At 42.9% G+C, this 12,272-nt stretch overlaps 1 protein-coding gene across 1 annotated transcript; it reads left to right on the top strand.

Annotated features, from left to right (window-relative positions):
* Positions 1–2,878: 2,878 nt before the first annotated feature.
* Positions 2,879–9,514, top strand: adgrg7.1 (adhesion G protein-coupled receptor G7, tandem duplicate 1; the record flags this gene model as incomplete). Its single annotated transcript, XM_024143914.2, has 10 exons — positions 2,879–3,046; positions 3,166–3,251; positions 3,359–3,492; positions 3,712–3,825; positions 5,501–5,670; positions 6,193–6,345; positions 7,941–8,053; positions 8,247–8,578; positions 8,829–8,910; positions 9,339–9,514. Coding segments are annotated over 10 exons (1,515 nt in total), but the record flags the coding sequence as incomplete, so codon positions are not given.
* Positions 9,515–12,272: the final 2,758 nt, after the last annotated feature.

The following is a 12,272-nucleotide window of genomic DNA, read 5'->3' on the forward strand; positions in this document are numbered from 1 at the left end:
AACTACCAACTTACCAACTACCCACTATCCAGCAACCGACACTCCAGCAACCGACACTCCAGTAAAACGACACTCCAGCAACGGACACTTCAGTAAACAACACTCCACAACGACACTTCAGCAACCGACACTCCAGTAAACACACTCCAGCCAAACCGGACCACTTCCAGTAAACGGACACTCCAGCAACCGAACTCTAGTAAACGACACTCAGCAAACCGACACTCCAGCAACAGACTATCCAACTTCCGATACTCCAGCTACCGACACTCCAACTACCGACACTCCAACTACCGACTTTCCAACTACCAACTTTCCAGCAACCGACCCTAAAACTACTGATCCTCCAACTACCAACCCTCCAACTACCGACCTTCCCGCTACCAACCCTCCAGCTACCGAAATACCATTAACCGACACTCCAACTACCAACTCACCAACTACCCACTATCCAACTACCGACACCCCAGCAACCGACACCCCAGCAACCGACACGCAAGAAACCAAAACTCCAGCACCAGACTTTCTAACTTCCGATACTACAGCTATCGACACTCCAACTACCGACACTCCAACTACTGACTTTCGAACTACTGACACTCCAACTACTGATTGTCCAACTACCGACACTCCAACTACCGACTTTCCAACTACTGACAATCCAACTACTGACATTCCAGCATCCGACACTCCACCAACCGACCCTAAAACTACTGATCCTCCAACTACCAACCCTCCAACTACCGACCTTCCCGCTACCGACCCTACAGCTACCAAAATATCATTAACCGACACTCCAACTACCAACTTACCAACTACCCACTATCCAACTACCAACTTACCAACTACCCACTATCTAACTACCGACATTCCAACAAGCGACACTCCAGCAACCGACACTCCAGTAAACGACACTCCAGCAACAGACTTTCCAACTTCCGATACTACAGCTACCGACACTCCAACTACCGACTGTCCAACTACCGACTGTCCAACTACCGACACTCCAACTACCGACACTCCAACTACCGACTGTCCAACTACCGACTGTCCAACTACCGACTTTCCAACTACCGACTTTCCAACTACCAGCACGCTATCAACCGGCACGCCAACATCTGACACGCCAACAACCAACACGCCAACAACCGAGACTGCAGCAACTGACATTCCAACTACCGACATTTCAACTACTGAACATACTTCACTGCCATACACAATAGTGTGTGGAAACACACACCCCATCACCTCTCCCACCACCACCTCTCCCACAACCTCTACCACCACCCCCACCACCACCTCTCCCACCACCACCTCTCCACCACCTCTCCACCACCCACCTCTACCACCACCACTCTACCACACCCAACCTCTACCCAACCTCTCCACCACCACCTCTCCCACACCACCTCTCCCACAACCTCTACCACCACCACCCCACCACCACCTCTCCACCACCAGCTCTCCCACCACCACCTCTCCCACCACCTCTCCCACACACCTCTACCACCACCACATCTCCCACCACCTCTCCCACACCACCTCTCCACCACACCTCCCACCACACCTCCACCACCACCTCTCACCACCTCTCCCACAATCCCCACCACCTCTCCACCACCTCTACCACCACCCCCCACCATCATCTCTCCCACCACCACCTCTCCACCAATCCCCACCACCCCTCTCCCACAATCCCCACCCCATCTCTCCCACTCCCCCCCCACCTCTCCCCACCTCTCCCCCACCTCCCACCATCACCTCTCCCACCACCACCTCGACCACAACCCCTCCTCTGGCTGTATCAACGTGGTAAGCTGCAGAGTCGAGTTTGTATCTGTCCTGATGAGTGGACTGGAGAGACTGTTCAGAGGGTACGTAAACACAAGTACACTATATCTACCCTGGATTCAATCACAGTCAACACACCATACCACTACTATACCTAACCTGGATCTCACATTCAGAATGTATATTTCATGTTTGCATGTTGAAATGTATTTTAATTCGATAGGGAATTTCTGCAATTCCACCATCAAGGATGGATTCTCCTTCCAGAACAGTTTGGCTGGTCTGCTTATTCAGAAGAGTTATGTGATAAGAAGACAACCAGTGGTATGTTACTTTTATTCACCTGAAATAGCAAAAATTGACTCTGTTACAGTCCTAATTAATGTTGTATTAGGTAACACAAAAACCTTGATATCTTTTTATCTTGTTCCTCCAGCTGGTTTACAAAAGCCTCAGCAAGATGTTTGAATGACACTGGATCTCCGATGTTTGGTTCTCCTCACATTCTGCAGTGTGAATTTACCCTCAGGTGACATTCAAGGAAATGTAAGTCAATAAGCATATTTTTTATATCCTGATTATGACCGGTCTTGGTTTTGCATTCTTCTTTCTTTCTCAAATCTACCTCATACCGGTCCTACTGTATATAGGTTTGTTATTGTTATTTTATTGTGTTACTATTTCCTCGGTGCTAATTTTCATACTTTTTACCTCTACATTGTTAGAAAAGGGCTAGTAAGTGAGCATTTGTATCTGTTGTATTTGGCACATGTGACAAATCAAATTTGATTTACAGTTATTATCATGAGTCAATCTTACAGTTTGAACAACTGGCTTTAACCTTCAGCTCATGTATTCTGTTCCTTTATTCTGCTTGACAGTTGATGAGGAACACAATTGTTTTATTTCTTGTGTTTTACATTACATTTGCATATATTTTTGTACTTTTCCCTGTTTGGATTTGAACCCACAACCCTGGCATTGCAAGTACCTTTCTCTACCAACTGTGCCACAGTTGTACTCACAGTTCAGCATGTTGCTGCCACTTATAAAATGTTCTGTTGAAAAACAAAAATAAAATGAATATAAATCCTTGTCTGTCTCTATTCAGATCTCCAGCAGTTCAGGTGATTTACTACAGTTAGCCTTCAGTACTCAGATCCTGACCTTCCAATCAGAGCGGCTGTCAGCTGACAACATCACCACAGCAGCTCAGATAGCTAACACGCTGCTTCTGTCTGCAAATATCACAGAGGTAAAACATGTTTTGAAATCAAGTCGGGAACTATGACATGTTCTGGAGAAAAACGTGAGGTTGTTACTGCAGTGACTTGAACACTTGAAGGTCATCCCCTGGTTTTGATCATGTTGCAGGACATCGCAGTGGCAGCTYTAACTACCATCAGTCAGCTGCTGAATGCCAGTAAGGAGAGTACACAGGAGAGAGTCGCTGTCCAGAGGTGTGTGTGTTTGTGTTTCAGCATATGTTTGAGTCTATGTGTGTACGTGTGCCTCTGTGCATGTCTGCATGGTGCATGTACACTGTTTTTCTGTGTTTCTCTCCCAGCCTCACAGAGACCCTGGAGAAGTTTTCCCTGGACCAGCACAATAATGTGTCCTTGGTGGTTCAGCCCAACCTGGCAGTCCAGTCTGTCCAAGTACCAAGTGACTCAGTAGGGATCCAGTTTACTGCTCTGACTGGTGAGTGYGACTGCTAGTGAACCTACATACTGGCATTTAAAGTGATAGTTTATATCTGTATTGACAGACTGGGTAAATCTTCTCATTTTTCATTTGTTTCTCCTCTGTTGGTCAATAAGGTTTGGTATGGATTTGATTTGTTGTTCTACAGACAAGTACAGAAGTAACACTATATTGTTCTGCTTTAAATTGCTAAATCAGTTTAATCTCTGTCTCCAGGAAGATCTGGTAATTTTGTGGCCAACAGAATTCATCTCAACAGCAATACCTCTGAACTGATAGCTGACAACGGAGGTGCTACCGATGTCCAGATTGTCATAAAATTCCCATCAGGTGAGCCAATGTTGGTATGCAAACGTAGTGTATAAACTCAAGCTTCCTTATACCGCTTTCACAGAGAGCGCTTAACTGCTCTTTGTGGTTGCCAAAATCAGGTAAGCAGAGTCACATGAGATATGCATAAGTAAACTAATGAGAAGTCATTTGGCTTTCCCGATAAGCCTACAAGGCAAGGTCAAGCTACTCATYTATATAAAGTCCTGATATGAAAATCATTCTCTCTCACTCTCTCACGCACGCTCAATTATTTAAAAGTTTTTTAAATATTTTTTTTATATTTTATTTTTGCATTTTCCAATTAACAACATTCAAGACAAAAGTGAAAAGATATTAGACAACAATAGGACAAAGTGACAGTGACAGATGAGCATAACAAAGAAACAAAAAATAAAACAAATTATAATGATATATACAAACATACAATAAAAAATAATAATGAGACATTGGATCATATGGTCACCTGCCGTAGGCTACATATTATACATTACGTGTGAAACATTATATAAGGATAATATAGAGATTCATTCAATGTGATGTGGGGGGAGATTCTCCATATAGTCAATAAAAGGTTGTCAAATTCTGTAAAATGTCTTTAACTTATTCCTCAAGCAGTAAGGGATTTTCTCCAGTGGGATACAACTATTAACTTCTGATAACCACATTGCACTGGAGAGCAGGTGGTGAGAATCACAATAATTCCTATTACCAGTCAAATACATTTCACTTAGGCAATAATCTTAGTCGCTAGCTAATATTGACTTTGTTAGCTTTAGAGTGTTCTTGGCTTTGGCTCAAGATTGGGTTGTTGCGCTAAAGATTGCCCCAAGTCAGACACGACCTCCAGATCATAAAGGGAATGCAACCCCGTATAATTGTCTACGGATAATGGTTAATCAGGCCATATCCCCCTGCCCAGAAAACCGTGTAGTTTTGAACACTGCCAAGTGGAATGGAGGAATGTTCCTTCATCTGAGCCACATCTAAAACATAGGGAGGAGATATCAGGGTTGAACTTGTGCAGTCTAGATGGGGTGATATAGAGCTGATGGAGGAAATTAAACTGGATCAGTCTGTATCTGGAGTTCAATGTGGATGTAACACCATCCCTGCATAGGTCACTCCATTGACCCTCATCAAGATCAATACCCAGATCTTTTTCCCATCTAAGTCGGGGTTTATCTAGCCCAGGCAGTGTTAGTCCTGACATAAGAGCATCGTAAACACAGGAAATGGTCTTGAACAGTGGTTGGTCTGCATGGCAGAGTTGTTCAATAGGTGACATCTTAGGTAGGTTCCATTGTCCCTTGAGAGTCACCCTAATAAAGTTTTGTAGTTGTAGATAGCTAAAGAAGTCCCTGTTAGGCAAGTGGTATTTCTGTTTCAGCTGATCAAAAGACATAAGAACTCCCTCCTCGTAACAATGTTCCAGAAGAGTGATCCCCTTATCAGACCACGGTCTAAAGTTATTTAAAAGGGTGGCATGGGAAACATATATTTACATTGCCAAAGCAAGTGAAATAGATAATAAACAAAGGTGAAATCAACTTTAAAAAATGAACTGTAAACATTACGCTCACAAAAGTTTCAAAGGAATAGAGCCATTTCAAATGTCATATTATGGCTATGTACAGTTTTATAATGATGTCTCTCTCTCCCTCACTACACTCAGTTTTACGTAGTAAAAACACAAACCACTCCATTGGTTTTGTACTCTACCAAAACGACCGGTTCTTCAGGTCCAGGGCTTTCAGAGCTTCTTCAGGGACCAGCAGAAGGGTCATCTCTGCTAACCTGGGACAAGTGTCTGGGTTACATGTTGAGATGCTCTTCAAGCCCACAGTAAGATTTCTGATGGAATCAGTAAATGCATAGTTGTCCAAATTATCTTGGAAACGCAATGGGAAGTTATCCATTATCTAAGTCACAGGGTAGGAAGCATAGTTCCTGGAGTGCCCCAGGTATTGCAGGATGTTGTTCCAACTAGGCACTACATCTGACCAACTGAGCTATTTGATCAGTTCAGTGATTGCCTAAAGTCAGCACACCTGGTCTTCCAGGACGTTTAAATCAAAAACATGATGTGCCTGTGGCCCTCCAGGACCAGGGTTGCCTACCCTTGATCTAAGTTATCCATTGACTCTTATCAGCCATAAGGAACAAGGAAGCATATTTTTTGCCAGTGGACAAGGAAGCACATGTTGTATTGTACATGATATGATTTTTTTCCCCCACATGTGCTTAATGACCTGTTATACTTCACAATTTACTTTATGATTATTATTTTTTAAATGAAGAATACTGTGAATGCATGTGTTTTTCTGAAGGATTTTCAGTGAGTTTGTTTCTGTTCTCACTTCTCAGGTTGTCCCCAACGCCTCCCTCTATGACTTTGCCTGCGTGTCATGGAACTACACGTTGAAAGACTGGAGCACCTTTGGCTGCTCCAAAGTCAACCACTCAGAAGACGGCCTGCGATGTTTCTGTAATCACACCACTAACTTCGCTGTGCTGATGGTGAGTAGCTAGCTGCCTTCATCTCCCTTTTACTGACCACACTCTGACCTATGGAGGGGTTCCCAAACTTTTTTGAAACATGACCCCATTTTGATATCTGAAAGTTCTTGTGACCCAACCATGTGAATTTATTTTTGTAATTAAGAGCCAATGTTTAATTTTTTATTTGGTCTATGGTGCTATGGCAGTCAATTGCAAAACATTCTAACAGTATTTCTGATTGTTTTCTCAACTCACCATCACATACATTTAATGTGGGACTATGACAGTCAATGTAAATTGGTCTGACATAAAGTCTCTTATCTCACCCCCACTAATGAGATGGTGAGATAAGAGACATGATGCATGTCGTGTCGGAGGTTCTCAAAATCAGGTGGTGTGGTTGCCAGTGTTCACCTCATCTCTGCTGTCACTTCCAACCTGGATCGATATTTGGTTTTAATGCAGACTAGTACACTAATTCCAGCCTCACACAGATATGAGCTGTCAAGGGGTACCATGAGTTTTAATACTCAGAGGGAGACGGCAGGATATTTATTCCCTTTGGGTCAGGAACCAAAATGCTTTATCTGCAACATTCGATCATATGACGGCACAATCTGATTTCGATTTCACTTACCGGCAAATCAACAGAGGCAGGATAACAGTCAAACAGATCTCTCTCCAATAAGAAATATTTTCTCTGAATGCACTGATTCGGTCACTCATCTGTAGAATGTTTTTGTATTTTCCCTGCATGCTTGCGTTCAGTTTCTCAAATATGTCATTTACATAGGCAAGGAGACACATTTTATTTTCATTACACAGAAAGTCAACAAAGTCAGTTTTTTGTGTCCACCATTCGATCTCATGGAATCTGTTTTTCGTCAATAAGCCATGCAGCTGATCCTCTGTGCAGTTTCATGCTTGAATCGTGAGACAGAACAATATGTCCTTGTGAATAGCATCCCCGACATGTAGCGAACAAAAGTAAATGAATGGGCATCTCGGCCCTCACAACAAATGTCCATTTGGAAAGATGAGGAGTTCTTGAATGGTTCAGTCAGTTTCCTATTGATTGCTAGCTATAGCATCAATTCTTAGTTTTACAGTGTTATCAGAGAAAGGTATTGATGTGAGTTTCTGTGCCTCCCCACACCTTGTTTTCACCATATCTATTGTTGTGGTAATATACCTGAAATAGTGTGTGGTTTCATACAGTAGTGGGCCTTGCCATTCACCATGGGAATAGGGTGACCACATGTCCCAGATTGTGCGGGACAGTCCTGCATTTTGGACCTTTGTCCCGCAACCAAACAATCACGTCCCACATTTTATCAACAAATTCAAACACCATCACCAATTTAGAATTTTTTTTGATTTGTCCAGTATTTCAGTCAGACATTCAAACCTGTCTCTTGCAGTCAGGTTGCACTTATGAAAAAAAAATATTTGCAATCATAAGGATGTGGTAGCCTAAGTAAACCATGGGGATGTTAAACACTTCTCCAATCGTTGTTGAGATCTCAGGATGAGACAGAGGCCTAACGTCAACAAATATTTCTGACTGTGACAAACTTAGTGTTGAAATGTATTTTTTTATGTTCTTTCTGCAGTCGTTCAGGAAGGATTTTAAATACGCTGAAGAGCTAGACTGGATCACCATATTGGGATGCTCCATGTCCATCATAGGGTTGAGTTTAACAATAACATTCCAGATCACAACCAGGTAAGATCCTACAGGGTTCCAGAACCAATTTAGAACGACCAATGAAGCACTTTGTCTGATAAAGAAGCACTTTGTCTGATCCAACAGGACTTGATAGGTGAAACCATTATGAAACCCACCATTAATGAACCAACACATCCATAGCTACACATCTAACTTCCTTAACATATTGTTGTCTATCACCTGTCCCCAGGAAATCACGCAAAACCAACCCAACAGTCCTCTTAGTGAGCGCATGCATGTGTCTCCTGATCTTCACCCTCCTCTTCATGTTAGGAGTGGACAACCCTCATAAACAGCTGGGCAAACCTGAAATACAGGAGGACAACATTCTCCCCCCGTCCGACACACACACAGAGCGGGACAGAGGGTCCTGTACTGCAGTGGCAGTCCTGCTGCAGTACTTCCTGTTGGGGACGTTCACCTGGAACACGCTGTACGCCACACATGTCTTCCTGATGATCAGAAACAGCCTGGCCACCAGCCCGTCACACTTCACAGCCTATACTGTGGCCATCGGATGGGGTAGGACAGCATGGAGAAAAATTAATTATTTTGTTGTTTCAGAAGCTTTGGCTGGCATTAGCCCTTGGCTCCTTGAACCAAAACTAATGCTAGGGGATATTTTCAGGCTCTAATAAGCCTGAAATAGAACTTAAAAGCAACTTTTATAGTGATGTTATGTCTTTAGAGGATGTATGTGTAGTGTATATACTCTGTATATGGCTACATGCAAATCTACCAGGAAATAACAACATCGTTCTCTGTCCTTTAGGACTGCCTGCGGTTGTGGTGGCCCTCACCTTAGGAATTAGTTACAGAGTGGATAATCCACTGGGTTACAGGCAGGAGGAATTGTGAGTCAATACTACTACTCTACTACTACTCTGTACTGTATTGTACTGTACTATACTATGCTGTACTTGAAAGAGAGCGACCCGGCTCAACGTATTTATTGGTTTCTCTCACATGAACTGTACTGAATTGTACTGTACTACCAATATCAATGTGGGGCAATTGCTGTAGAAAATGTTATAACTAATACTGTAAAAGATGTTCCCTATCGTATTGCATGCTTTTAAAGATGGTAAAGAGCATTTACAAAAGTTGTAAAAAGAATGATCCATTGTGTTGAAAGGTTTCTTGTTTACTTATGCCACCCACCACGTTTACTTTATACCACGTTATTCAAATCGCTGGTATCCTGTTTTGTCTGTCACATTGTCCCACTCTCTAACTCATTCATTTGACCTCTCAGTTGCTGGCTTGCTGTGACAATCTCAAGTTTCTGGCTTGCTGCCCTCGATCCAAAGGGGAACTTTGACTTCAAGCTGCCAATGTTTTGGGGGTTCCTGATCCTTTGGCGTTCATGCTTATCTTCAACACAGTGGTGTTGGTATATTTTTGCAGTTACAACAGGCAAGACCAACCCAAATTTAACCAGGTAACATTAAATGAGGTTATTTTGGAGGCAACAAAGTAGAACTTGTAGTCATTAAGATGTCTTGATTTAAATGCCTACTAATGCTTGTTCATTTTTATTTTGTCTTCAATGAAAAGCTTGTTATAAATACAAGTATAATTTTTTTTGTTTTTATTCAGTCATTTGTAAGCAAATCATACAATGAATGAGCACATGCTCCTAACCCACTGTCAATGAAGCATACTGTTCTTACCACAGCATTACAGCAGTCTGTTACCGCAATCTAAGTATGTTGGTTATGTTTCCCGTACAAGACACACATCGATGAAGAAGAAGTCCTCAGTAGCTTTTCTCTGGCTGTGGTGCTCGGTCTCTCCTGGATCCTGGGCTATCTGTTGCTCATTACACAGAACCAGACCATGTACACCATACTCAACATCTCCTTCTGTGTACTCACCACCACTCAGGTAGTAAATGTATGCACTCACTACTGTAAGTCACGCTGGATAAGAGCGTCTGGTAAATGACTAAATGGAATCTATAAATACTAGTGTACTAATGTACCACAGAAACCAGACATGATTGAAAATTAGACACCTAGTAAACTAAATTAATTGAGCTGCTCTTTATGGAAACGCTACCTTTTGTTTGTCCTTGTGTGTTCCTGAAAATACTTGATAAGTTTTTGTGTTTTCGTTTTCGTTCCACAGGGCTTGCAGATTTTCATTCTGTTCACAGCAAGAACATCAATTGTCAAGAAAAAGATGTCAAGTGCTTTGAAATCTGTCTCTAGTGTTGGGATCCTGCTTCCCACTAGGGCATTCAGTCTATGGCGAGGCGAGCGCAGTGATCAAGTAGAATAATCCACACAGCAGGACACTGTGTCATTTCCACCTTGTTCCACAGATATCTAACTGATGGCTGCAAGTTCAACCTGTTGTAAAATGTTTTATATACTTCCACTATTGTCATATAATATACAGTATAATACACAACATTTTGTATCCATGTATTGTTACTATGAATTCCTCAGAAGTTGTTGTCCAGGGATTTTTTGCTATGCACATTTTTGTAAATACTGTATACTATATGTTTTTTTATTTTTTATGTAACTGTTTGAATAAAACTGATTATTCTCTTTGAAACGGTTCAGTATTTTTTTTGTGAGAAAAAACACTATCTCAGAAAATAGCTTTAAACAGTGCAGCTTAGGGGCGTAAATTACATAATTTCCCCTGCGGCCACGTTCGGTCTTTACCGCACTTAAAATGTATTAACTTTTTACTGCAGTGGGGAAAATCAGGGTCAAATCAGAGGGATTCTTGGTAGCAATCTACTTTGAAACAAAAGTATACACCACACACACATGGTCATGGATTTATTTAAAAAGACACTGTACAATACCAGATAAAGATTCCATTTGAGTTTGCATCCTAATTTGAGACTTTATATACTTCACAGAAGACTGAAATATAACAAAACTGTTTCACATAGAAACACCAGATTTTTCATCCATAAACAAAACAAAACAAAAAAACAAAACACCCATGAGGCCAAAGAGGCACTTTTGGTCACTGACTGCAGGAAAGGGCTGTACAGCACAGGCAGAAAGCTGCAGCTGCCAATTATATATGTGGTAGTACAAGCCAACAAAAGCACGTCAGGCTATGATGCTATGGGACAGCAAGGATGAGAGGGTTCGCCAGGAAGAGAACCGAGGAGGTATGAAAGGCTGAGGAAGAAAGCAGGCATGTCAGAGGGGGTCTGAAAGGAGAACGAAGAAAACAAAACATTCTGCAGCATTGACGGTCCCCAAGAACACAGTGGCTTCCATCATTCTTAAATGAAGAAGTTGGGAACCACCAAGACTCTTCCTAGAGCTGGCCGCCCAGCCAAACTGAGCAATCGGGGGAGAAAGGGCATTGGTCAGGGAGGTGACCAAGAACCTGATGGTCACTCTGACAGAACGCCAGAGTTCCTCTGTGGAGATGGAAAACCTTTCAGAAGGACAACCATCTCCGCAGCACTCCACCAATTAGGCCTTTATGGTAGAGTGGCCAAATGGAAGCCAGACCTTAGTAAAAGGCACATGACAGCCCGCTTGGAGTTTGACAAATGGCACCTAAAGGACGCGGACCATGAGAAAACAAGATTCTCTGGTCTGATGAAACCAAGATTGAACTCTTTGGCCTGATGCCAAGCGTCAAGTCCGGAGGAAACTGGCACCATGCCTACAGTGAAGCATGGGTGGTGGCAGCATCATGCTGTGAGGATGTTTTTCAGTGGCAGGGACTGGAGACTAGTGAGGATCGAGGGAAAGATGAATGGAGCAAAGTACAGAGAGATTCTTGATGAAACCTGCTCCAGATACATTTTATCATTTTACATTTTAGTCATTTAGCAGACGCTCTTATCCAGAGCGACTTACGTAGAGTGCATACATTTTATTACATTTTTTTTACATACTGAGACAAGGATATCCCTACCGGCCAAGAGCAGACGCTCTTATCCAGAGCGACTTAAGTAGAGTGCATACATTTATTACATTTTTACATACTGAGACAAGGATATCCTACCGGCCAAACCCTCCCTACCGGCCAAACCCTCCCTAACCGCGACGCACGCTATGCCAATGGTGCGTCGCCCCACCGGATCTCCCGGTTGCGGCGCGGCTCGACAGAGCCTGGGCGCGAACCCAGCCCAGCCTGGGCGCGAACCCAGCCCAGCCTGGGCGCGAACCCAGAGACTCTGGTGGCGCAGCTAGCTAGACCACTGCGCCACCCGGAGATCACTCAG

This window comes from Salvelinus sp. IW2-2015, unplaced genomic scaffold, assembly GCF_002910315.2.
Source record: "Salvelinus sp. IW2-2015 unplaced genomic scaffold, ASM291031v2 Un_scaffold4524, whole genome shotgun sequence".
Classification (NCBI taxonomy): domain Eukaryota; kingdom Metazoa; phylum Chordata; class Actinopteri; order Salmoniformes; family Salmonidae; genus Salvelinus; species Salvelinus sp. IW2-2015.